The sequence below is a fragment of the Nematocida parisii genome, assembly GCF_000250985.1.
Source record: "Nematocida parisii ERTm1 unplaced genomic scaffold supercont1.7, whole genome shotgun sequence".
NCBI classification, from domain to species: Eukaryota; Fungi; Microsporidia; genus Nematocida; species Nematocida parisii.
In genome coordinates, this window is record NW_013524652.1 from 17749 (window position 1) to 43845 (window position 26097).

General features: G+C 36.6%; 14 protein-coding genes and 1 non-coding gene across 15 annotated transcripts; 6 read left to right on the forward strand and 9 right to left on the reverse strand.

The window, feature by feature from the left end:
• Positions 1 to 54: 54 nt before the first annotated feature.
• On the reverse strand, positions 55 to 169 carry NEPG_02677. Its single transcript, XR_001214621.1, has one exon. It is a non-coding gene; the product is annotated as a 5S ribosomal RNA (ribosomal RNA).
• A 456-nt stretch (positions 170 to 625) lies between these two features.
• NEPG_02369 (uncharacterized protein) lies at positions 626 to 1276 on the forward strand (the record flags this gene model as incomplete). The annotated part of the gene is made up of 1 exon (XM_013204742.1): positions 626 to 1276. The coding sequence occupies one exon, from the start codon at positions 626 to 628 to the stop codon at positions 1274 to 1276; it is 651 nt and encodes a 216-aa protein (XP_013060196.1).
• Positions 1277 to 1966: 690 nt separating this feature from the next.
• On the reverse strand, positions 1967 to 4745 carry NEPG_02370 (uncharacterized protein; the record flags this gene model as incomplete). The annotated part of the gene is made up of 1 exon (XM_013204743.1): positions 1967 to 4745. The coding sequence occupies one exon, from the start codon at positions 4743 to 4745 to the stop codon at positions 2049 to 2051; it is 2697 nt and encodes an 898-aa protein (XP_013060197.1). The 3' UTR covers positions 1967 to 2048.
• Positions 4746 to 5914: 1169 nt separating this feature from the next.
• NEPG_02371 (uncharacterized protein) lies at positions 5915 to 7462 on the reverse strand (the record flags this gene model as incomplete). Its single annotated transcript, XM_013204744.1, has 1 exon — positions 5915 to 7462. One exon carries the CDS (start codon positions 7460 to 7462, stop codon positions 5915 to 5917), a length of 1548 nt encoding a protein of 515 aa, XP_013060198.1.
• Positions 7463 to 7819: 357 nt separating this feature from the next.
• Positions 7820 to 8700, reverse strand: NEPG_02372 (uncharacterized protein; the record flags this gene model as incomplete). Its single annotated transcript, XM_013204745.1, has 1 exon — positions 7820 to 8700. The coding sequence occupies one exon, from the start codon at positions 8698 to 8700 to the stop codon at positions 8221 to 8223; it is 480 nt and encodes a 159-aa protein (XP_013060199.1). The 3' UTR covers positions 7820 to 8220.
• A 967-nt stretch (positions 8701 to 9667) lies between these two features.
• NEPG_02373 (AGC/PKA protein kinase) lies at positions 9668 to 10852 on the forward strand. The gene has a single exon (XM_013204746.1). It carries the CDS (start codon positions 9673 to 9675, stop codon positions 10642 to 10644), a length of 972 nt encoding a protein of 323 aa, XP_013060200.1. The 5' UTR covers positions 9668 to 9672; the 3' UTR covers positions 10645 to 10852.
• Positions 10853 to 11798: 946 nt separating this feature from the next.
• Positions 11799 to 13104, forward strand: NEPG_02374 (uncharacterized protein; the record flags this gene model as incomplete). Its single annotated transcript, XM_013204747.1, has 1 exon — positions 11799 to 13104. One exon carries the CDS (start codon positions 11799 to 11801, stop codon positions 13044 to 13046), a length of 1248 nt encoding a protein of 415 aa, XP_013060201.1. The 3' UTR covers positions 13047 to 13104.
• A 496-nt stretch (positions 13105 to 13600) lies between these two features.
• On the reverse strand, positions 13601 to 13998 carry NEPG_02375 (30S ribosomal protein S8; the record flags this gene model as incomplete). The annotated part of the gene is made up of 1 exon (XM_013204748.1): positions 13601 to 13998. The coding sequence occupies one exon, from the start codon at positions 13996 to 13998 to the stop codon at positions 13618 to 13620; it is 381 nt and encodes a 126-aa protein (XP_013060202.1). The 3' UTR covers positions 13601 to 13617.
• A 492-nt stretch (positions 13999 to 14490) lies between these two features.
• Positions 14491 to 16828, reverse strand: NEPG_02376 (chitin synthase IV; the record flags this gene model as incomplete). Its single annotated transcript, XM_013204749.1, has 1 exon — positions 14491 to 16828. One exon carries the CDS (start codon positions 16826 to 16828, stop codon positions 14546 to 14548), a length of 2283 nt encoding a protein of 760 aa, XP_013060203.1. The 3' UTR covers positions 14491 to 14545.
• A 214-nt stretch (positions 16829 to 17042) lies between these two features.
• NEPG_02377 (uncharacterized protein) lies at positions 17043 to 18895 on the forward strand (the record flags this gene model as incomplete). The annotated part of the gene is made up of 1 exon (XM_013204750.1): positions 17043 to 18895. The coding sequence occupies one exon, from the start codon at positions 17043 to 17045 to the stop codon at positions 18861 to 18863; it is 1821 nt and encodes a 606-aa protein (XP_013060204.1). The 3' UTR covers positions 18864 to 18895.
• A 240-nt stretch (positions 18896 to 19135) lies between these two features.
• Positions 19136 to 20325, reverse strand: NEPG_02378 (histone deacetylase; the record flags this gene model as incomplete). The annotated part of the gene is made up of 1 exon (XM_013204751.1): positions 19136 to 20325. The coding sequence occupies one exon, from the start codon at positions 20323 to 20325 to the stop codon at positions 19216 to 19218; it is 1110 nt and encodes a 369-aa protein (XP_013060205.1). The 3' UTR covers positions 19136 to 19215.
• Positions 20326 to 20342: 17 nt separating this feature from the next.
• NEPG_02379 (uncharacterized protein) lies at positions 20343 to 23170 on the forward strand (the record flags this gene model as incomplete). The annotated part of the gene is made up of 1 exon (XM_013204752.1): positions 20343 to 23170. One exon carries the CDS (start codon positions 20343 to 20345, stop codon positions 23136 to 23138), a length of 2796 nt encoding a protein of 931 aa, XP_013060206.1. The 3' UTR covers positions 23139 to 23170.
• A 189-nt stretch (positions 23171 to 23359) lies between these two features.
• NEPG_02380 (uncharacterized protein) lies at positions 23360 to 24043 on the reverse strand (the record flags this gene model as incomplete). Its single annotated transcript, XM_013204753.1, has 1 exon — positions 23360 to 24043. One exon carries the CDS (start codon positions 24041 to 24043, stop codon positions 23360 to 23362), a length of 684 nt encoding a protein of 227 aa, XP_013060207.1.
• A 682-nt stretch (positions 24044 to 24725) lies between these two features.
• Positions 24726 to 25046, forward strand: NEPG_02382 (uncharacterized protein; the record flags this gene model as incomplete). The annotated part of the gene is made up of 1 exon (XM_013204755.1): positions 24726 to 25046. The coding sequence occupies one exon, from the start codon at positions 24726 to 24728 to the stop codon at positions 25044 to 25046; it is 321 nt and encodes a 106-aa protein (XP_013060209.1).
• On the reverse strand, positions 24961 to 25577 carry NEPG_02381 (uncharacterized protein; the record flags this gene model as incomplete). Its single annotated transcript, XM_013204754.1, has 1 exon — positions 24961 to 25577. One exon carries the CDS (start codon positions 25575 to 25577, stop codon positions 24981 to 24983), a length of 597 nt encoding a protein of 198 aa, XP_013060208.1. The 3' UTR covers positions 24961 to 24980.
• Positions 25578 to 26097: the final 520 nt, after the last annotated feature.

Below are 26097 nucleotides of genomic sequence, written 5' to 3' on the forward strand. Positions count from 1 at the left end.
ACGCCGAAATGTCCTTAACCATCCTTTAATAGCAATACAATGAAGAAAGAACAAAAAGTGCAGCACTCTGTGTTCCCACGCGGTCTCCCATCGCAGTACTATCAAAGCTGTCACGCGCTTAACTTCAGAGATCGAACGGGTTCTGGTGTGTACGCAGGCATATGGCCGCACATGCATATTCCATGCCCATGGGTTTTCTGCCCGTGCATATTCTATTCTACAATAATAAAGTGTTTTTTATATGGCAGTGCTCTTCTTCTATATAATAATTGTAAATGTATGTATAGAAAGATGCATATTTTTATGTTTAGTGCATATCCTTTTCCTTTCTTTTAAATACTTACTTTAGTGGCCTGGAGTGTCTTGGGCTATCTAGAAAGCAGTAAAGCTTGAAATTAATTGCCGTCTGAATATAATCGCTGGTTGTAATGCGTACTATTGTAAGCAGAAAGGACAGTAGATCTTTTAGTTTCTTCTATTTCGGGTTATATTCTTCTCTATTGTGTTTCTATATATATCTGCATAAAGAATTTATTTAAGGACTTTCTGTGCACATTATAGGATAGAGGTGTGATCGGGGTGATTTTTGGCCAATTTATTTAGGATTGTTTATAAATATATAGAAATGGAATCTATGGGGAGCTTCTTCAGCTCGAATTGGTCTATCCCAGTCTTCTCACAAAGTCTTAAAATAATATTTATCTCTGCTGAGAAGAAAGAAGAGTGGTTGGCATTGTATGAAGCTATTACCCAGCAGTGGAAAATAAACAAAGAACCTGTTGACTCTTCAGATACAATTGAGCTGTGTTTTGAAAAAAGCCGGTTTTTTCTCGGTGTGATAGTCCCCTCGTCTTTGTATGCATACGAGATAAAAGAAATGCTGTGCATAGTGGGCAGATATAATAACGGGATTAAGCTTAAACAAATATACAAAAAAATAAAAAGAAAGCTAGGAACCTCGGCCAACACAATTATACACTACCAATCCCTACTGAAATCTTCAAACTGCTTTGTGCAGAAAAGAAAGATTGATATGTATGGGAAGAAAAGTGTGTGGTGGGTAGTATGCTCTGAAGGAGTCAGAAAGTTTTATGCAACTAGGGAGAGTGTGCAGACTATCCAAGTAAAAATTTCGGGTCTAAAAGAAAGTATAAAGGTTTTCTACACAGAAAAGGGAAGTGTTAAAAGGCTCAGAAAAGACAAAAATACAAAAGCGAATGGCTACAGTCTAGAAAGAATAAAATCAAAAGTCCCAGAAAGTTCAACTAAAGAATAGATTGTTTCTTTTCTTGGCCTAATATATTGTAGTAGAAGAGCTGATCTTTGATTATTTAATAATAAAACTGTAACATATGAGAAAATAGCAATAATAAGTTTTCTCGAGTTATTTCATATAAAAAACAATTTAAAAGAATATGCCGCTATGCCAAAGACTTTCAAAACATACGTATAAAATAGATTGTGTAGCTTTAATATACCCTAACTTGAATTCTTCCGTGGTGTTTCTGGAAGAGGTTAAATTATTGTAATGGATGGTTAATGGTCATTTTTATAGCACATTCTAAGATAGGCTAGGTGTTTGCTATGTTTTTTCTCTATCCTCTCTGTTGTGTATATTCGGGTTATATTTTTAGTTCATTCTAAAATAATTTGAAAATATGAAACTGTACTAGAATGTAAAAAGCTCTTTTGAGAAAACACATTTTTAGACGGATTAAATATTATTTGAGTTTTAGGATTTTTACATAAAAATAATATAAGCAACTTTAGTACACTTCTATAAGCTAAAAGGAAAAATAGCAAAGCATAAATAAATCCAATCGAAGTCAATAGGAAACATAATAAGATAACATATAAAGTGCCTGTTATATAAAACCGTACGGCAGATTATAGTAAAAAGAATAATCTAATAATTCGGGTTATATAATAAAACTTATAAATACACTATGTAATAATATGTAAGGCATAAATAATATTTTATTTTTAATAGAACATAGATAGTTCACAAAATATAAACACACTAGTGTATAAATAAATGGTCTAGCTACTTAGTATTCTTGAGCACATAAAATGCTGTCAACTTTTTCAAAGAAGCAAAGTAACATATCTAATTTTTGGAAATCTTTTTCAAGACACATGCCGTTCTTCATTGTGTTCAGAGTAGATATAACCTTTTTAAAGTTTTTTCGGTCCGAGAGATATCCTATGTGCTCCAATTGTAGGTCTAATGGAATTATCCTAGTGTATAGATACCTAATTACTTCATACTTGATATCCATTTTCTCACACGCATAAATAAGCCATATGAATCGTAGAAGGCCTGCTACATATGTTTTATTATACCAGTACTTTTCTATCAAACATAAAAGCTTTTCTGCTCGCATAGTGTTTCCATCTTTAAATATGCAATCAAACATAGGCTCCATAAGCTCTTTTGATAAAAATGGAACGTTCGCAGACCCATAGCTCTTTTCCAGTTTAATAAACGTATCTAGAGCCATGAGAAGAATTTCTGGATCGCCTCTCTCTAAAATATGACTAAAAATATTTTTGTTTTCTGTGGCGTTGTATACCCCTATTTTTAAATATAGGCTTTCAGGGATTTTTACGCTGGGAAAGCACTTTTTGTAGGATCCATTGTATATTACGCTGGAAAGCATATTTAGCTGTGTGCAATAATTAGACAGAAGAACGCTTCCTAAAATGTTGTGAATAAACCGGGCCACAGGATGTTCTGCATCGATCTTCTTTTCAATTGTATATGCCACGAGGCAGTGTATAAGATTCTTTTTGTAGTTAATGCTTTGTATTTTCCCTGCCATAAGCAAAGCGTTCATAGAGTGAAAATCTGTATAGGAAAGCTCTCTAATCACATCTTTTGGAACTGACTCTGACATTGCATCTTCATTAATGCATGTTATAGAAGATCTGATATAGCGAGAAACCAAATGGCCAATAAAACAGTTTTCTCTTTTGTGCATATTTTCCAAAGACTGGAGAGAAGAGGGCAGGGAAATTGTGTCTGCTCTGTTTTGTGGAAGAAGAGAAATTTTTGCATGCCCGCTTTTTAAGTAGAGCTGTATTCCACAATTTATCTCATTAACACTATATTTAATGGAGATAGTTCCAAATACGTCAACTTTATCATCGGTTCTGTAGTCTACTATAAAATCCTCAAAAAGCACAGATATATTTTTGTTATTAGAAAGCAGTGTGAAGACTTTTTCCGTGTACTGCTGAATGTCTCTACGCAGTTGGCTGCTAATTGGCGCATTCCTATTGATTTGGGTAAAGTAGCCTAAATGTTCATCTTTTAACTTTTCATAATACCCAGAAATCTGCAAAAGAATACACAGCATGTTTAAAAGGCCGGCTCTTATGTTATGTCCCCCTTCTTTATAGGAAATCTCTGGACAACTTAAGTCTGAAACAACTTTACTCCATTCCATGTGTAGATTTAAGTCCATATCTTCCATAAGCAATTTGTTATTAGCAAAAAATGCTTTTAGATCTGGAGAAGGATCTCTAATATGGTCAATCGTATGACTCTGTGTTTCTGGAGAGTAGGAAAAGCAGCAAAAAAGAATATATAAGCTATTCTCTACACAGTTTCTAAAACAATTTCTTTTTGGAAAAAACTCCTTATTTGTTCTGCTATACTTTGGAATACTTTTGAATTCGGGTAGTTGTTTAGCATGCACGAAAGGAAATGTGTTGTACTTGTCTATGCATGCTTTCACCTCTTTTATGCTGTCAAAATATGAGATATTTTCTTTTTTAACTTGCGAAGCAGGAGAAAAACACCTTTTAAGAACTTCACTTGCTCTTTTTTGGTTTTCATCCCCCAAAATGTGATTTTCTTCATTTATGCAGTACTCTAGCATTTCATACACAGCCACAATAATGCTTTGTGCTTCCTTAACAGTGTTTACAAGCTTAAATATATACACCTGTATAAAGAACTTTATGCTATTAAGAAATTCACCACTTTTAAACTCTTCTAATGTATTGGGCTCATCAATTCCAAACACATCATAAAGATATGGCATGGTACAGCAATCTTTAAAAAATTGTATTAGATCCCTTGCCTCTGTTTGTTCTCTATGGACTAGCTCATTGGTTTTTGAGTTCAAGAAAGAAACTCTCATAGGTATATTTAAGCAAATTTCTTTTGTTACATTCATAATAAGACAAAAGTCTTTTCTTTCTTGTGTAAAGAAAATAGGCACATCTATTCCCTCAGATAAAAGAAAAAGCGCAGCCATAATGCGTGGCATGTGAGGCTTAACTGCTTCATTCTGAATAAATCTAAAAAACGAGTCATCTCTCATTGCTTCTATTGAGTAATCTCCATCCGATGATGGGAAAGCACTGATTAAAATTTTATTAAAGACTCTCTTGTGTACTTCTATTGGGTCGGATGAATGCTTTGTTTTCCAATGGGTGTCTTTAGCTCGAGAAACCGTCATCTTAAAGTTAGGCCAAAAGGCATCCGGCACACTAATCGGCTCTAGCAAGAAGTTTGCAACTATATCAGGCGAAAATAGCCGCTTATTTGCCATATACCCTTCCTGTTCATAAATATAGCCGCGCAATAGGTTTAAAGGCCCATTAAGGTTCACTTCCATTTCTTTCTTAGAAGACCCTACTCTTGTGGTTCTTTGTACTTCTTCAATGTTCTCAAAAGTAAACTTTCCATATATTTGATCGCTCAGTAGCATCATAATTAGTAAGTTTATTCTCATTAATGGGCTATAAATTTTTTTTCATAAAACCTTGAAAATCAGAAATACCAAAATATCCATTCCGCTGCATGATAAGGCTAGCACATGTAGTGTATTTCGGGTTATTTGAATTCTTCATATTAATGACAGTTTGTATGCCAAGTGCAGCATAAGTTAAGTAGTACGTAGATTATCTGAATATTTTGTAAACATGCCAGTATATAAATTAAATTAATTATACGGTATGTTGGTTCTTCGTGTGCTCAAGAAGATCATGCGTGTCTCAGCAATGGCACTGCCTCTTGTGATGTAATGGAACAATTCGTGATATCAAAATACTAGATGCGATCACAGAGCATGATATTAAATAAACAAAAATCATGGTATTCCATGCCCGCATATTATGATATCGTGCGAAGTAAAGCTATATAAGAGCTTCTGAAATTCAATAAATGCAAAGCTTTATTATGGCATCTAGTAGTTAACATTCTTCAAGAAGAGAAAACCACAGTTTGGTCTATAAATACAAAATGTAAAGTATGGTGGCACTGCTACTAGGTATAACTACTAAAAGATGATCTGTCAATGTACTAGCTCGTGCGATGATCTAGCCAAAACAAAAGGCCGGGATCGCAAATTAATAGCCCAAAATTCAAAATATTTAAGCAGAAAGCATACTTCCAATTCACAGGGAACTCCTTTTTTATTAGAAATCAGTTTATTACAAAAAATCTTGGAGTATCGAAGCCATACTTCAGAGGCAGGTCTAGCAAAGATATGCCATATGGACTATGAGCCTGTGCGAGCTTAGACTGCCCCACTAAAAATAATAAAGAGTTTAATCCTTTAACTATCTTGTGCTACTTAGCAAAACAGTAATAGCACTACCACTTATGCGTATGCCCGAAATAAATAACATTTATTAATCGCCAATTCTAAGAATTCAACTAATAAAATGTAGTTTAAAACAATGGTGTTTATTATATTGTTGTTATTCTATATAGTTTTATATTTAAATTTATACTTAATTAGCACTATATAACCCGAAACTAAATTATTATATAAATAGCCACAAAAATTATCATGTATAAGGCATAAATAATATTTTATTTTAATAGAGTATGCTTATATTACATCATGTAAAACAAGTGCAAAATTATTCTTTTATATTTCTCTTAAAAATCTATGCATTAAACACAAATTAAGATGTTAAGAGCCGGTACATCACTAACATTTGGGTGTGATTTAAAGTACAAATGCATAGCAATGGTGAAAGCCATTGAGAATACAATTTTCACTAAAGCCCATGCATATTCTCTTAGATTGATTTTTTTCACAAATAAATTTTTAGTTTCGTGTGATATGCTGCCCAAAGAGCACCCAAGGTTCATTAGAATTAGAACTAGCTCAAAGAGATAAATTGAATAGTTCAGCAAGTTTGTTGGGAACATTATACACATTACAGTAGACATAAGCACAAAAAATCCTACTAAATACAAAAAGTCCTCTGGATGCTTTTTGTATGGGCTTAGATTCGTATTTCTCTTGTTCATTAATATTGGATTGTTATAAAGATCTATTATGCACATAATAGATAAAATAGCTTCAATTGGGCTTGGTTTTGATATGTGCTTCATAGATAGCCCCATAATACCATTATTCTTGACCACCATATTTAGCATGAAAACTAAGGAAAATATTGACTGAATAAACTTCAAGAAATTTTTTAGCCTATAATAGTGCCCATGCTCTTTATATAATTCTTCAATTGGGGGTTTTGCAGTAAGTAGGTCTATAACTACAGACTCGTTTTTATCACCATCTTCGCTGTCTTTTATGCCGTTCATGGCTTGCATCGCATGCATGTCTTTCTTGATCATTTCAACAATGCACATTCTGCGAGAAAGTTGTTCATCTGTGCTATGAAGCAGATTGAAGGAGTTTCCAAACATTTCAAGCACTTTTTTATGATCTATTTTAGTTGTTTTCTTTTGCATTTTCTTGATTGCATCCGAGTGATGTGCTGCAGTAAGAATAAAACAATAGATTTGTATATATATCTCAGATGGATAGAAATCATCACCTAATCTTCCTAAAATGCACTCGCAATAGTTTAGTATTTGGAATAGGCCATTTCTTCTAATAAATTCTAACGTTGTATCGACAGGCTGAATTGGTATTTTAAGAAGCTCCTCTGGATTGGCTTCAAATTCCTTGTATACTTTCCGTGAGAGGCTATTTAGCAGTGTTTCGCACATTTCTTCCTGCGCTTGGATGTATAGATAGTAGTTTAGCGCCTGCAAAACATCAACTCCACTACTAGCCATGTCGTCCCGAACATTTGCAACACCAGTATATATTTTGGCTCTTGCACACAGCTCTTTCTGAATGCATCCTATCATGTGATCAAGAACTTCACTCGCACTGTGCTTTTCTGATTTTAGCATGTTAATTATATTCTCTTCTTCTTTCTTTTCATATTGAATATGCTGTATATTTGCAGTCATATTCTTTAGATTCTCTCCCTCATCTCTGCCTTCTGCATTCTTAACTATGATGCCTTCTGCTAATTTGCTTTTCTCCACCAATGATTTAAGTACCAGCTGGAATATTTCCTTCTTTGGAACATATTTTTCTTCTAATATTTTCTCAATGTCTTCTATGCACTGTTTTCTTATTGGTTCAAATATTTTCTTAATATTACCCGTCCATATGTTGATCACTGTTTCATTTTCCATTCTGATAAATAAATTTTTTTGCTATTTATAACGTAGTATTTTCTATAAAGTACCTATGCTTGCTGTGTATAAGAGAATCCTGCAGCGCATCATACACAAGTAGTGTATTTAGTATCATACGAAAATGTGTAAGACCCCTTATTTTCTCAATTAGAAATTTTCGTAAAAGCTAAAAAATAAAGTATACTATTAGCGTATACTATAAGAAAATAAAAACCCATTAAACAATTACGTGCATAATATTCTATTGAATAAATAATATACCTGGCGACATTCAAAATATCACGCTGTTTGAGTTAAATTAAATTATCTAAGTTATAATCATTAGCGATTAATACAAACCTATCTTAATGCATATCTTTATTTTAAATGAAATTTTTCTCTGTATGTCTTCTTCTTTCTCTAATCCTTTTATTTTCAATTTTAGTCATATACATGTATTTAGAAAATTTGGGTTATATATAGTGCTTAGCTTAATAGTTTGGAAAGCCTTTCTATCTATTGCTGGATTTATGCAGTGATTTCCTATGCATTTGTTAAAAATATGCTAAGTACATATAAGCTACTAAGCAAGTATACTTTGAAATCGCCCGATATAACCCGAAATAAATATTAGTTTGAAGAGAAGCGGAAGAAAGGCAATATTTTCAGAAACAGCTCGCTATTCTGCTTTTTGAGTTCTCTAATAATACACATATACATACAACTTCCTATACTTATATAAAAAGACGGCAGATTTTTATAATTTTTGGAAATTTCTATTTATACCCCCTCTTGGTTATTTCATTATACAGTCTTTTCATGCATGATATAAGAGAACAAAATCTTCCATAGAGAGAGGATTCATTCTGCTGGTTTATATTAATTAATCGAGAAAGATAAAATAGAGAAGAAGCGCATACCGGCATTCTGTTTATAGACAAGACAAATATATCTATATTCTCCTTAGAAGCTTCTTCTTCTTCTGAAGTATATGTAGAAATTGACTCAAGTATTTCTGTTATGTACTCCCAGAACATGATTTCTTCAGTAGAAGTACTTCCTGCTGAACTTTCTTCATCCAAAGATGTGCACAGGCGCATCCAAGCGCGCATTGCTGCCATAAAAAGTGTTTTGTCCCATTTTTCCTCTTTAATATGCAGTATACTATTCATTAAGAAGCTTTTATTCTTTTCAAGTAGCATCTTTTTGGTTGTCAAGTTCATATTTTCAATGTCCTGCTCGCTTGGTAGATCCATTAAAAAATTATTCATAAACTTCGGGTTATATCTGCATTAGCCGAGACTAAAGTTTTTGAGGTGTATAAGAAGGCATGCCCGCATGGGTTGCAAATATATACACCAATTAGAAATTCATTTCTTATTCTATATTCAGATATGCATGGGATTTAATGCTCTAAATTGTGTGCAGTAAATTAGATCAGAATTGAAAATTAATTATTATACAAAAGTGAAATATCTGTTGATTAATTCATTAGTACTATTAATCATAAAATGTAATTGTCTCATTATCAAATTACGAAAAAAATATTCTAATATAATACCAATATTTGAGTATGGCTCTGCTCTATAAAACAAAAGTAAAATATGCTTTAACTAAAGAATTTGAAATTTAAATTAGTAGCAAAATAACTCTTCTTTGACTAAGCATTATATTATACTACAGAAGATATTATAGTTTTAGTTGTGTTTTCTTTTGTTCTTCTACTATATTATCTAGCTAACCAAGAAGAAATTAAAATGCACAGCATGTTCTAGAGAATACTTTTCAACTATTTCGGGTTATAACATAGTAATATATTTAGTACTTTTTATACCAATAGTATTTACTGCCATACTATTAAATATAGCATAAACACCCACAATATATACTGTACAACAATATAATTTTAAGTTCTTAAGATCTAACATCTCTCTACTTGGTTGATATACTACTTTGAGATAGAATATTTTGTACTACTAAATTTTACTGAATTTATTTCGGATGACCCGAATAAACTCCCCTAAATATTGTGTACTGTCTTTCTTGCCGGTTCTTCGCCCTTTCTCTTTAACTCTTTTCTTTTCCTTCTAAGACCAAACTTAGTTCATTTAGGATTTTCTTTTATTTTTCTTAATTTGTCTATGAAAGGTCACGGGGTATTCAAATGGGAATGATTAAAAGAAAGTTTTCTGCTTTTCTAAAAGAATTTTTTAGGATTATTACAGGAGATGTTTTTACTTAGAGATTTAAAGATGGTGAGAGTTCTAGGAGAAGGTTCCTACGGGAGAGTATTCCTTGTTTCGTTCGATGGTCTTGCCGGGCTGAAGATGAAGAAGCTTTATGCACTTAAGATAATGAGCAAATCGCAAATTCTTCACAGCAACCAACTATTGCACGTATATAATGAAAAGGCAGTAATGCTGAGCTTATATTCGTCTTTCTTTGTTCGGCTGTATAGCACGTTTCAAGACAAAAGATATCTTTTTATGGTTATGGAGTATGTTCCTGGAGGAGAGCTTTTCTCTTTTATGAAAGAAATTATTAAGTTTACTGTAAAACAAGCAAGATTCTATATTGCGGAAATACTTGTTGCACTGGAAACCCTGCATGGGCTGGGGATTATTTACCGAGATTTAAAGCCAGAGAATGTTCTACTTGACCGGGAGGGGCATATAAAGCTTGCAGACTTTGGGTTTTCCAAAAAGCTATACCAGCCGCTTACATGGACACTTTGCGGAACACCAGAGTATCTGGCTCCCGAGATTGTAATGAACATAGGGCATGGTTTTGAGGTAGACTTCTGGTCGCTTGGTGTTATTTTGTATGAAATGATAGTGGGGCAGCCGCCATTTTACCACGAAAACCAAGTTGAACTGTGTAGGCTTATTATCCGTGGCAATATTAAGTTTCCAGCATTTGTGGACCCAGTGTCTAAAGACCTCATAAAACAGCTTTTGCAGACAGACAGGAGGAAGAGACTAGGCTATAAAAAGGGAGTAAAGATGATATGCAGACATTCTTTCTTTAGGGAGATAAACTGGACAATTGTTCAGAGCCGAAGCTACACTCCCCCAATAATTCCTGTTACCAATGAGGAAAATGACAGAAAGGACAATCCTGCGGGCTGTTCGATTCAGTCCCACATAATGGGAATGGAGAACGACCTGCCTGTTATGGACCAGTTGTTTGACCAATACTAACTAATACCAAGGAAGGCATTGCCTTCTTATTAATGTGCAGTTTACCTATCCACTGCCTTTACTATTCAAAAATTACTGGAATCTTGGTGTCAAAATGTTACAAATCATACCACACACATATCTATTATTCATTTCTTCATGTGCTTTACATGGAAGTGATTCAGCAGATGCCAAGTGTCCATACGTCAATAAATAGTAATTATGCCAATATTTCATGTGTTTATCCTAATGTATTAGATTGCATCTATTAAATGCCTATAATAGCATATGTAATAAGCCGCGAAGTGCGGCAAATGGTATTTTGGCACATCTTTTAGATATATATTGCTGGAAAATGTGTTAAAAAGCCATTCACTCTCCATCTTTTTGCTGGATATCTTAAGACACTTCTTGCATCAATTGATGTGGACGATGGCTTTATCATTATCTTATAGAATCCAATATGCAGTGTAAATCCTACTTTACTTCACAAAGCACTATCCTTTTGCGCTAAAGAAGTCTTATTGGCAGAGTAGACTATTAACTATATAACCCGAATATTGGAAAGCAGTGTGGTGTATATATTTGTATAATTGATAGGATTTAATATCTCTTATTACATGCCATATAAAATACAAAGTCTAAATATGCATGCACTCTCCTAAAAATAAAGAATGACTGTGTGTGAGAAAAGGATTTAATACAAGCACAAATAATTTTATGTGCTAAGGTATTAGGTTATTTCTAACAGCAATGCTCTCTTCATAGCATTGCACATCCTCTTCTATCATCAAAAAAGGGATTAAAACTTCGGGTTATTTTAATTTAAGCTACTCCAAGTAATTATTATACAGTTTATATAAGAGTAGAGAAACAATACAAAGTTAGTAAAAATGATCAAGAATGCCCGAAGACGCGCACGACTTTAAGCACATAAAATTATAAGCGCTTAAATGCAGAACAGCTAGAAATATTGAACAGCTTTATAAAGCACAGGGATATATAGACTAGAAGAATGAGAGAAAAGGGCACAATACTAATAAGATAACTTATGAAAACTCTAAATTAACAAAATCTAGTAGGCTTTGTGATAGAATGTTAAAAAGGCGCACCATTATACAAAGCACATATTTATTCAACAAAAAACGCAAAAAGGCTAAGCTTATCCCTCAGAAATGGTTAAGACATTTTCACTTCTTAGGAAGAGAACTTCCTTTGGAAAGTCAACTATATCTGAGACCACTAAATTTATGTGCTCGTCGAACATACGCAGAGTGCCTGTGTATTCAGTACTGTCTCTTAGTCTAATGCATATTTTTGTGCCTAATAGTCCTCGGATAAAGTCAAGCGGATACATTACGAGAATAAAATTTTTAGCTATGACAAATACCGTATTAATTGTTCTGGGAATGGCAGGAAGTGGAAAAAGCACTTTCTGTCACCGGCTGCACACATGGCTTTCTGACAAAACAATGCAAATAAACAGCAGAACTGGGTTAAATGATGCAGTATGTGGGATCAATTTAGACCCAGCGGTGCAGACTGTAAAAATGCCCGTGCATTATGACATAAGAGACACGATTGATATAGACGAATTGATGCAAAAGAAGAAGCTAGGGCCAAATGGAGCAATTCTAACCGCATTAAACCTCTTTGCAGCACACATTGATGTGTTGATATCACAAATCGAGGGATTAAAGCCGCAGTATACAATTATAGATACCCCTGGGCAAATAGAAATGTTTACTACGTCAGTATCCGGGCAGATCATCACACAATGCTTGTCAAAAACAAAAGGTGTTCGTGTTAAAATGATATATCTTGTAGATGGAGAAAAGGCCCAGAATCCACAATGCTTTATCAGCAATATGCTTTTTGCAACATCTGTTTACTATAGATTCAGAGAGGAGCTCTTAATAACAGTAAACAAGTCAGATATTGAAGGGGCTGAGCAAATAAAGTCTTGGGCCACTGATTATGATTCTTTTTCGGGCGCACTGCCAGAGGACGGGATGAACACTCCTCTTACAAATTCAATTGCTCTGTGGATGGAGGAGTTTTATAGCAGATTCAATCTATTCTACCTCTCCGCAGCAACTGGAATGGGCAAGACTGCCTTTATTGCTGAAGTAGATAGAGAGATAGAGAGCAAAGAAACCAGTGAACTGCATGATGTTGATTTGTCTGATGCACAGAGCAATGACAGTATCATTTCAAAAGAAATAGAAACAGAAGAGGACAAAACACCGAATGCCCCTGCCAATGTAATTCAGAACATCCTTGATGCGTTAAAAAAAACAACCATCATGTGCGCCCAGTCAAATGAAGGCGACAGCAGTGAATCAAATGAAGAAAACGAAAAAGAAAAAAACACGCACTCCCCGCCACAAAAAGATCAATTAGAAGAAACTAAAGAAGAATAAATACTAAACCAAATATACAGCTTGTCTGAATTATTGCACTATACCAATAGAATGGCCCAGTATAACTCAGAATATATTTAAAGTTTCGGGTATTCTTTTATTTAGAAATAAATTCAGTATTGCTTTAATTTTAAATACTACTAAAAAGTTCAAATACTAATCTGAGAGGCATAGCAAATATTAAGAATCTTTGCTAGAATGCTTTTTTGTTCTTATGTACTAGAAAGGCTTTTATAAAAGGAAATTAATTAATGAACTAATTATATCTTGAAATAATCTGAAATTTCGAAATAAAACACCCACTTAATTATATATACATTATATACCTCAAAGCCCGAGAGAATCCTTCTTAGACAATGATGAATTTAATTTTTATAACCCGAAATTATTTACATCCTATTGGACTAAAAGCAGTCTGCCTGGAGTAAACAAGCCTAAGCAGACGGGAGATAAATCATAAAACCCAATAACTGCGCAAACACTAAAAATAAAAACAAGCAAAAACAAAGAAAAGTCCAAAGGACGGGATAAACCAGTCCTCGGATAGAAAAGTATCCGTGATTCTGGTTTATTAGTAGAAGAACCCGAGTATTTTACCTCCTACGTGCTTCTCAACACACTCTTTGTGGTCTAATATTCCCTTTGAAGTTGTTATGACAACATGTCCAAACTGTCTGGCTGGAAGAAGCTTTCTCCATCTCTCTACGTCACGGAATGCCACGTCAAATCTTGGGCAAATTGATCCACACTTGTTAAGTCTTCCGTTAAGTGAAATAATAGCCTTTCCTTTTCTGTGATCATCTACATACTCAATGGTTCCGATGTAGCCCTTGCTTTGCATGAACTCAAGGAATCCCTTTATTACTTTGTTTGGTGATCTGACAAGTACTTCAGACTTTCCGCTTATAGTTGCATTGTTTATTGTTTTTAATGCTGCTGTTAACTGGTCCATTGTTAATACAAGGGCAATAATTAAAAAAAATATATATTTTCCAACAACTACAAAAAGTCCAGTATACTCGCATAGCAAGCTAAATACGCACAGTAAGGCTTTATACGCGCCTTAATAAACCGCATAGCCAAATAAACTCTGAAATGCCTAGCACTATAAATATCACAGCTGGCACAATATCCAAAATTGGCAGATCCATTAATAATACTACAATGCTGTATCAAAGAATTGTACTACAAAGCTCGCTGTATACCAATCTAGCCATTTCACTAATATACTCAACTGTCTGTTATTGTTTATGTGAAATCGGTATTTATAGTAAACTACCGCCAATTTTTCTTTATATGCCATATTTATAACCCAAATAAAATAATCCAATTTTCTTTATTTGTCTTTTACTATAATAAAGTGTACGTATTTTTCTTTTTGGGATATTCTTTAGGAGGTCTTAATTAATTTAAGGGAATAAATAAAGTAAAGAGAAATTTATTTGTACAAATGTGCATATGCACAACTCTGCAGCTCTAAATAGATCACAGAATGCAGATTATTCAATGTTTTCAAAGTCAACTAGCGAGGCTTTCATACTTGAGTCTATGGACGGGTCCTCTTCCCCTTCTCCATGCCCGCCTTTTGGTGCACCTCCAGTGATTTGCCTGGTTTCTCCCCAGGAGAAATCATCAAAGTGCCAGAAAGCATAGATTGGAAGAACAAAGTTCCATATAGGCAAAGAGCACAGATAGATAATAAGCCAGACAAAGTAGAAGAGATTGAAATTTGTAAAGAAAATTAGTAAGGACGGCAGTCCAAGGATGCAGAAAAGAAGAAATAGAGGAATCCAAACAGGCACCCATATAAGGGAAGAAATGACCAAAACCAGCGTAAAAACCATTGCAGCCGGCAACACCAAAGTACCAAATAGCTCTAAGATCACCACATATTGCATCGAAAAGAAGAAGGTGCCGCATAAATCCACACGAAGCAACTCAAAGAGATTATGTATTGTGGAGTTAATCCACCTTCGCCTCTGACTTAGAAGAACTGAAAAGTTGTCTGGAACAATGGTATCACACAGTGCGCTGGGAACAAAAACAAGCTTCTTCTTTGGATAGTTTTTGAGAAGAAGTGTTGTTAAGTACCTATCCTCTCCTAGAAGCAGTAGATTCTTCTCATGGAGCGTCTTTGTTTCATCGCTGCCATACGCATGCAGAACGGTTGGAGAAACAAGAATGGGCGTGCACCCGTTCTTTCTCTCAAGCTTCAGTCTGTACATGCAAAAGCATCCTGGAAGACACGTCACATTGCCGAAAACACTTTCAAATCCCTTTGCTAAATGGTGACTTACATAGTACTCAAATACCTGTATTGCAGTAACCCAAGAATCAAACTTATTTGATATCAGAGTTTCTCCGCATATTCCCATGATAGACTTATCACTCTGCATTGTTCTAGCCATTATTCTAACAGCCCCCTGCCTAACCGTTGTGTCTGCATCCACCATAAGAATAGCCCCAAACTCGTCAGGTGCAATCCGAGATAGTGCCTTTATTTTCTTGTATAAGTCAAGGTCAAGCTGTGTTAACCGTGTTCTGTACAGCACGTGATGGAAAAAGCTCATTATAACCATTTGGCTGTCTCTCTTCCCTCGGTTCTCTGTCTTCAGGATGAGAATGATATCCGAAGTGACCACACCGTGCTTAGTCTCCACAGAATAGGTTCCTGGATGCACTTCTGCGTGGTTTAGCTTTTTAGCGCCCGCTGCGATGGAAATGTACTGTTTTGCTGTAGTAGGCATTCCAGCGGTGGCACTTCCATTTTTTGGTGTAATAAGAGACTTAAGAATCTCTGGTGTGGAGGCATCATTCCCTGCGCCTGTTATAAACCCATCGGCAACAACAATAATAAGCTTTTTATCGTACTCCTGCATGCACAGACTGTCAAGCGTGGCTTTAAGGCCCTCTCTTCCCTCAGAGTAGCAAGTAGTCATCAGAATCACTGGAAGCACGTCTGTGTTCTTTCTAACCAACTGCCAGGTATTTATCTTCATATACAGTGAATATATTGCTGCTAGGAAAAATCTAATCAGAACAAGACCAAGCACTGCAAGTGCAGATAAGTACAGAAAAGAATAGGTCAGCTGGCACCCAGTTGACTGAAGAGCAAGTTCGCCTGCATAGCACATCTCTTTAAAGCACTGCAGCTCTTTTGGAGAAAGGCCCTCACTCGCTCTGGTTGCATCAACACTTCCGCTCAGTATATCCAGCTTATCCGGGAGATTTATGTTTTTTGAATCATATACGCCAGATCCTATTACAGTGAGCTCGTTGCTAAGCACAGAAGACCACGTGTAGTGAACAGGCGCCACTTCTGCGTAGTCATGCAGGTTCAAACCTCCTGCTTTGCCTGGGGAGTATCCTGGAAATGCCTGCGTGCAGCTTGGTGCATTAATTTTAAACATAGAAGAAATGTCACTCCCAGAGTAACTCTCCATCTTATCCCCAGACTCCACACGGAATATCTTTCCACGGGCAGCAAACCAAGGATAGGTGCTTATTTCATTCATTGTTTCCATGGTATAGGTCAGCTGCGGCTTGCAGACAAGCATAGTCAGTCCATATGTGATAAAGGATAGGAACATACACGCCAGAGCAATAAGCCAGCATAGCGCCACCTTCTCTCTCCACGCGCTTTGCATCTCTTTAGACTTCATTCCAAATATTCCCAGAATGAAAGATGGAATAAAGGATGTACACACCTTTGTAAACTGCTGCCATACGGTTTTCTTGGGAAGAAGTACCACCTGATTCTCCTCAGCTCTTACTTCATTCATATACCAAACAAACAGAAAAGAGATTGAATAGAATCTGAATTAGAGTTATATTTGTTATGAAATTAATTGCGGCTTAATAATGATGTTTTTATATAAAATAAACACACCCCACAACAGACTTATGATAGCCCGAAATTCTAATGGTCTGTGCCCGTTGCTGGGCAGTGGAAAGCGCCAAGTTATATTAGAATAGTTCGCTGGAAAAATTTTCAGAATGGCAACACATAAACTATCACCAGGCCTAAAGGGACTAACACAGAAGGAAAGAGCCACAAGCGGGCTTGTTTCGACCGTAATGATTACTGCGCTGGGCACTCACATTAGTGCAGAGGACGCTCTTCCGTCTATCCTCTCTTCTTTCCGAAAGAGCGAAGAAGGGGAAAGAGTAATAAACACTGAAAAAATGCATCTGGGACACAGAGTTGTGTGTAAGAAAGGCATTTTTACATTCTTTGTAAACAGCCCAGACTCAAGCATGCAAATGAAAAATAAAATGCATGGAGCAGACATAAACATCATTCTTGTGGATAAGAAAATGAATGACGAAACAAGCGACTTAATATCACAGACAAAGCAGGACAATCTTGTATTTTTGTCCTGTATAAGAGACACACCAGCAGAAATAAAAAAAGAGGTGAAGAAGACATTTGGAAAGACAAAAGTATACACGCTAAATGAAATAGCACGTGTGCTGCAAAACAAAACCGTTTTGAACAGAAAAAGATACAGCCGGCCTCACTTCTTCCCCGATACAATACAGCAAGTAGGAGAACGACTGTTTAAAATCACAGGGGCAGTAGACAAGGGGTTTGTTTCCCGGCAGGTCTTAATTAACGGGGGTATAACAGGAAAGATCCAGGAAATTTCCGTTAATGGAAAACCTCTTGACATTTCAAGCTTGGCAGTGCTTACAAGAGAGGAGATATATCAGAAAAAGAAAGACCAGGAAGAGGAAATGACCGATCTTCTGTCAACTCTGAAGATAACCGAAAACCAGATAAATGACCAACCGGAATATTCAGACGACTCGATTGGGTGCATTAATGTAGAAGAAACTCAAGAAGAGGAAGAGGATAGCGAGGAAATGAGCGAAAACTACTCAGATTTTGAAGAAGAGGAAGGCTCGTGTGAGATAGACTCAGAAGATCTTGCTGGATATAGTGCACTGGAAAAGGAGAATATTAAAAAAGAGCTTGTGCACAAGTACAAAGACTTCAAAGGGTTCCGGACAATTAACATGGGGCTGCACAAGAAGGCTAATGAAAAAGAAAATGAAAGCTTGCGAGTGTTTAGATCACAGAATCTTCCAGAATACTACCAGAGGCTTAGCTTCATTGGATCCGAGCGCGTTAGAAGAAAGCTGCTCTCAAAGAAAAGCCCTGTACCAGTGAGCACTCCACTTGAAATTGTTCTTGAAATATGCGAGGAGCACATACCAGCGTTTGCAGATGCAGTTGAGTCTAGATTCTTATCTGTTCATGGGTTGTTTGATTATGAAGGAGCAATGACAATATGCGCACTTTCATTCCAGACAAAAGAGGCCATTAGCATATATGACGGCAGCCTATCCTTTGATTATGGATTTATGTGCACTACTCCCTCCTCTTGTGTTTTAGGAAACGGCACAGAAATAGTCAAGTGTAAGACCGAGGGAACAACTGGAACAGCGTGCTTCCTTGGCCCTTTGATTCTTACAGATGACAAGATAGCCATCTACAAAGAAGGCCGGTGTGTAGGAAGTGCGGTGTGTGCAACAAGAAAAGACCCCATTCTCATTAGGACAGTGGTGTTTAAAGGAATACCTGCAAAGATACTGAGAAGATCTTGTGTTGTCAGCAAAATGTTCCACTCCAGAGAAGAAGTGAACTATTTCAAAGGAATTAAGCTATACTCTAGTCTGAAAAAGGAAGGCCACATTAAAAGGGCCCTAGGTGAAAACGGCCTAATGAAGTGCTACTTCTTCCCTCCAGTTAAGCACGGAGAGAAGATATATATGGAGCTGGCCAGGCGAGTGTTCATCACCCCAGATAACTAAACAAAAATGCGAACAGAATAGAAAAGCACTGCCTATTATTAAAATAAAACAGTTTTTACTTACTTTTCCTATAACACGCAAAAAACTTTATATACAGTTTGTTAAATCATTTAAGCTCTAAACTAGCACTTGAAATTTTATATATTTCCAGTTATACTCTGTTATACACAAAGAAGCTAACTGTGCACAATTTTCAGTAAAACTCAATAACTAATTACTACATCTTTTTAAATTTAAAATTAAGTAAAAACAACCAGAATAAGTAGTTTATTTCTGGGCTTGGAATGGTTTAGGCTATGCCCCCGGTTAGTATAATACTCAAAGAGTGCTGCATATTCTATGTGTGCCTTGGCTATGCCTTTTTTCCTTCTGATGCTTCCTCCTGCTCTGAGAGCACCTCTTTAACTAATGATATAATTCTTTCTAAGTTATCTTTTGAGTTTTTATTCACATACTCACACTCTAGATTAATGTACAGTTCGGCATCCTCACCTAAATACTCCGAGTGCGGGTTTGGCGGGATTTTATTATCTACCTCCACGCCACAAAGTATTGCAGTTTCTGATGCCCAGCACCGAGACACGTGCTTTGGCTTGTATCCTCCCCCGCCTACCACAAGCATGGGAATATTGAAGTCGCGAACATATCTAACACACTCACTGTGCCCCTTAATGCTTAGCCCAAAGCACCCTATTCGATCAGCTGCAAGCGAGTCAGACCCGCACTGCATCAAGATCGCCTCCGGGCCAAAAGATTCTATGCACATCTTTACCACATTCTTAAATACATAGTGGTATGACTCATCGTCTATGCCAAAATCAAGAGGCACATTCACAGCACACCCGCGGCCTGCGCCTCTTCCTGTGCAGCATATGTTTCCAGTGCCAGGGAAAAATCTGTCTCCGTACTTGTGGAAAGAAAGCGTGAGAACCCTATCTGTGTGGTAGAAAGCCTCCTCCACGCCATCTCCATGATGTATGTCTATATCTATGTACATAACCTTTCTGTGCTTTTTAAGCAGCTCTTGAATTGCCAGCACAATATCATTTGTGTAGCAAAAGCCACTTGGCCCTGCTTTCTTTGCGTGGTGTAGGCCGCCAGACCAGTTTATTGCTATGTCATATTGGCTTTGGTTTAGTGCCCGGGCCGCCTGGAGCGACCCCCCAGAGTACAGAGCGCACATTTCTCCAATGCCCTCAAAATACGGGCAGTCATCTGTGATCCTATCGCAGGGCACATCAGATCCCTCAGAAATAAGCGAGCTTATATACTCCTCTGTGTGATACTGCTGCATTTCCATCTTGGTTGCTGGCTTTATTGCAAATATGTCCATATATTTCTGCAGGCCGTATGCAAATACAATCGAGTTGGTCACTGCAATTCTGTGCGGCTTCATAGGATGCGAGGCTCCGTAGTGAAAGCTGCCCGAGTCTGGACTATAAAAATATGCTATCCGCCTCATAAAATTTTTCAAGATTTATGAGAATAAGTAGAATAGCCCTTTTTAACTTCAAAAGCTTTTTTGAAGAAACCCGAATCGACTGTGTGTCTGAGGGCATAAACATACTCATAGGGAAAAATGGAACAGGAAAGTCAAGCATTTTGAGCGCAATCCGGTTTGTTATTGATGCACACCAGAGAGTCGGGCCTTTAGAAAGAAGAATATTCGTAAATGAAAACAGCAGCGAGCTAATGGCATACGTAGAAATAGAATTCTCAAACAGCAACAAAGCCTTTCCAGCAGGAGAACATGTGGTTATAAGACGAACAATTACCCAGAAATCTGATGAGTACACAGTAGATGGCCGCAGCGTGTCCAGGGAAGAGATGATATCCCTATACGAAACAGCAGGAATTTCAAAAACCATGCCGTACTTTGTGGTGGAGCAGGGTAAGATAGGGGAGCTTGCCCAGATGAACGGCCGCGCACGAATGCACCTTATCCGGGAGCTTGCAGGGTCTACGGTATATGAAAAGGACAAAGAAGAAATTCAGAAGGTTCTAAATGAGTCAGAGACAATTGGGCAGAGAATAGAAGAGCTGGTGAAGACTATTGAGAGAAGAGTTGAGGCAATAAAAACAGACAAGCTGCGCGCAGAAAAAAGGAATGAAATGGAAAAAACAAAGGAAATACTGATCCACGAGATTTACAAGAGAGAGCTGAATAAAATAAGAATAAAGCTAGAGTCGCTGATTACCGAAGAAACCAGCCAAATGGAAGACACAAATGATCTAACAGAGGATGCTCTCAGAATGCAGCTGGAGGAGCTACTGGCATCTATTCATGCTATTGTAATTGATCCTTCGCTAGAAAATCAGATCGCTCTTAATGCAAACACACTAGACACTCTGCAGAAAAAAAGAGAGGAGCTGGAGGCCTTTTTAAAGGAGCAAGAAAGAACAGCAAGCGCACTGCATGCAGAAATAAAGCGGCTAGAGCGGATTCAGGAGAGCAGTAAGACAATCCTTCCAGAAATCAACATACTGCGCATGCGAGGGCCCCAGGCAGTGGAAAAAAAGCTCAATGAACTAAAGAGCATGGAAGAGCAGGATGTTTTATCAAGCTCCCAAAACAAAGAAGACCTTTTAGAAAGAAAGAGAGCCATCTGGAAGAAAGAAAAAGAGCACAGCAAAAAGATGAAAACCGTCGAATATGAGATGAAAGAGGCTGAGCGGGCATTTTTGTCTTCGCAAAGAGCCTTCTCTCTGGGAGATGAAGTGCGGAATATCAAGGGCGTTATTGGATATGTCTATGACTTAGTGACCATTCCAAAAGAAATACTTTTTGCAGTTTCAAGTGCTCTTCCAAACTATTTGACTACTATTGTTACAGAAAGCGTTGAGGATGCAATTAGCCTTGTACGAACCCACCATATAGAACAGCGCGTAATATCTATTCAGGCAGCATCTAATAGCACGTATAAACCCGCGGTCCCCCTTCCTTCTCTTGCTCAGTATATATCCTCATCTGAAAAGCACGCATCGCTGGTTGATAGGCTTTTTGGGCGGATCTATTTCGTGTCAGACTTTGAGACCGCAAGGGCTGCATCAAAGCTGCATTGGGTAGCTGTAATAACTGCTGCTGGCGAGTACTTTGGGTCCTCGGGAACCATTACAGGAGGAAACGACAAGTCTTCATATCTTTTTAAGGCATATACAGCAGATAAAGCAAGGTACAGGAGTATTTTAGAGGAAAACGCAGAGATACAAGCACAGAAGAGAAAAATCTCTGAGGAGTATAATAGAACCACACCAGAGAGTGCGCTAAGTGCTCCAGGGTATTTTGAAGATGCGATCTTTCTTTTAGAAAATGAAGCAGGTGATATAGAAGTAGAGCTTCTGCAAAAGAAAACAGACTTAGAAAGAATCTCAGCGCAGGACACGCAAAAAGAGATAGAAAATTGCCACAGACTAGAAGCAGCTATTAAAAAGCACAGAGAAAGAACATCTCTGGAAGAAGCCGCCCAGATGATAGAGCAGAGGCTGTATAAGTGCGCAGGATCCCCTGAGTGGAAAGAAAGAGCAGCAGAGAAGTTACGGCTAGAAAGCAAGTTTAGGAGAATTCAGAAAAGGATTCTTTCTTTAAACGTAGAAAGCAGAGAGGAAATAGCAGTAAATAATATCACAATAGACATACAGCGCTCTTCTAAGGAAGAACTAGTCCAAGCACTTTCTATTATTAAGAAAGACCTATCTGAAAGTGTTTCTTTATCAGAAGGATCGGATACTGTTCTGCACGACTATAACAAGACACTTGCCAAGCTAGAAGAGCTCTCGCACGCGAAAGAGAAAATTCTTGAGATGCAGGCCCACCTGGAGGCAAAAAAAGAGCAGGTTATAAACATAACAATATTCCAAGTAAAGTCTAATTTTGAGTACTTTTTCAGAAAGCTAACAGGAGGAACTGCTTGTATGTCAGCAGAACAGCCGGAAGCCCTTGAAATAGATGTGTCCTTTGCAGGAGAGCCCATGGTCAAGTCTGATGAGCTCAGCGGTGGCCAAAAGACAGTTATTGCACTCTGTATGATACTTGCTGTGCAAAGAATATACGAGGCCCCGTTCTATCTAATGGATGAATTTGATGCAAATTTAGATACGCAGGTGCTTATGAACATCATCAACAGCCGGGTGTTTGAAAACAAGCAGCTGTTCATATGCACGTTCAGAGGGGAAACACTCGGTGCAGGAAATAAGTTTTTCTGTATAAAAGATTCTTCCATATCTGACATATCGCTTGAATCTGCTCAAGACCAACTCTGCGCATTTATGCCATAGTATTCTAAGGGATGTAACATTGCCTATTAAGTAACTATAAATTAGTATTTCTATTTTTCTTGGCAATCTTTTATTTTGGGCTATTTCAGTTAATTATAATTATTCTATGTACCTTCTCTTTCATCACCATTGCTGGTAAATAATAAAATATTTCCATCTATAAATATGTTTCTTTTATGCTAATACTTTATTATATTGGATTTTATATAAACTCAATCACTTTAATGCAGATAAAGCACTCCAGATTTACTTCCTACAAGCAAAGTGCCAGCTGGTACCCGCGTACTGGCTGTGTACTCTGCCATATTAAAGGCGGTGCCTCCATTCTTATTTGCTTCATTTTTAGATGCCTCTTGCATGGAAAGGAACATAAATGTCCTTAGATCGTTTGACCCATTTGAGCACTCTTGCAGACTAACCTCTAATGTGTTTATGTCCAATGAGAAACACCTCTGTCTAGAAGCAGAAACAATCTCAAAAACTGGCTTTTTCGCATTCTTTGCTATTACATTTCGAATAATCATCAAATTAGACTTTGCTTCTTGCTCTGTTTCTATTGGAATTTCTACATTCAGGCCTTCTCCTACTGGGTTGGATTCAATAACATACTTTTTGCCTTCTACCCACGGCTCGAGCTTTATTTCTTGCGGGTCAGTCTCCTTTGTAGGAAGATCGATATCAAAAAGATTTGCTTGTCTGGGATCTCTTACTCCAATGACCTTTCCATCCTTTATAGCTATATATAGATCTCCTGTATACGTGGATATAAGCACTCCTTCTTTTTTATTTTCGTCTTGAATAAGATACTCAAGGTCTTTGTTCGAATTTCCCTTCTTAGAGCTTCCGCAGACCTGATAAATAAATATACATAGTGATATAAGAATGCATGTTCGCATTTTCTGCATGCTTTTCCTGAAATGATTCCTATTTATGTACTGCCAGTGATTCTGATACCTTGTTTTGTTTCAGATTAAAGACTTCCTATAGACCAGCCGTATTTATTTATTTTTATTCTTAGCCCCTGCTCTTTCGAAGGCAAAAATTTCATAATTTCTCTGTTCAATACATGAGCAACATAAATGCAATTTACTTGCTGTGTGTTTTATAAAGAACACATACATTTTATATTTAAACCCATATATAAAACCCGCCATCTGTTTTTTACATAGCAAACTAGGTGCCGTGAAATTGAATCTGTATAGTGTTTGTGCTTAGAAAATTGAATAAATTTAGACATTACTAGCGCTTATTCTTCTTATTAGAAGGTTGGATTATTTCTTCTATTTTTATGATAGTATTATTAAATGTTAGCTAATTAAGTAAGGCCAAATAGAAAATATTAATAGAGCATGAAATAACCAGAAAGTCCAAAGTTATATAGGAAACAAAAAATTCCCTTTAATTTTCTGAATATAATAGAATAAATGAAACAGGAAATAATGGAGAAATGCGAACAGATGCATGTCTATAAATAACCTAAAAATTAAGATACTGCAAATACTTAATTAAGCACTAAAATTGGCCTATACCACAGTGCTAAATATATTTAAAACATATGATGGATTGCTATTTATATAGCGTGGTTTTATGCATCTTATTTATATATGGATACCAACTGGCTCTATATGGCCTAACAATGCTATGGGATGTTTCTTAGGATCTTTTAATATGCGTGTAGATCCTTCTAAGTATTTTGTAGTGTTTTCAGATTGGGAAATAAAAATACATTATGAAACAGTGAGACTTAGTAAAATATCCAGATATAAACAGAACCCATCTGGAAAGATATACAGTGTGACTGCACTAAATTGTATTTATTGCTGCTGGGGTGTGGTGATTAGGTTATTTTTCATCCCTTTTATTTTTCATTCCTCTGTCAAACCATGCTTTGTCAACCCACATAAATAACTGCTTGTCCTTTGCTAGGGAGGTTTCCTCCACACAGTCTGAAAGATCCAGGGCACCAACGGAATCTATACCCAAACACATCCCTTGGTTGTATATCTGAAAGGCGTTTGTTTTGCGGGTTAAAGGAAGCGAAAACATAAAGTAGTTGTTAAAACTGCCCTTTTCTGGAGAAAGTGCTAATCCTGCACGTGTCCCCAGGTCCTTTGTATAGCTAAATACACACTTGCCCATGCCATTCTGGCTTTCCGTGCTTCTTTGACACCACTTGTCTGCAGCAGATATAGTATGGTATGTGAGATCTTTGAAGCTCTTTCTTGTTACCTTTAGCTCTAAAGCATCATCGACATCGTTTGTCACAGACAATGCATTTTTTACTCCATTTGCCCCATTTATTGGAGAGTTTGTTATGTATCCTCTTCCTCCTATGTTGTATAGATATCCAGACTGATTGTTGGCAAAAATGACTTTCATTCCTAAGGCCTTTTCAACACACAGCGCTCCTAGAATAATAAGAATATAAAATAGTTCCATTTCGAGCTACGTGTTAGAATGATTATATAGCTTAAACCAGTGTTTCAGGCATAAAACACAGTATAGGCATACGCTATACACTGCCAGAAATTTATACACGCGGTGCTGCGTCTTGCAATACACACTCCTTGCTACTGCATCATTTGATAGATTGATTAAATCTGATTAAATCAATCTTCTATCAAAAAGCAGATCAAATTTATTTTGTAAGTTTATTATACACACTCAGCATGACCCCATTTAAATTATCTCTATAAAATATATGTTTGTATATAGAAAGAACTGCTTTGCTTCTTAGTATTTCATTAAAAATATTGTTTAAACATATGCTAAATTATTCTGATTATATGTGTAACTATACGCATGTACTTGCGAGCTTATTCAAATAGAAAAGATATTTAGAGCATTTTAAAATCTACTTCTGCTATGGCTTTCTCAATATATTTATAAATAAGCTTCATTCTTACTTATTATGCAGCAAGAAATATTCTAAGTCTCTGGCATTCAATAAAAGCAAGAA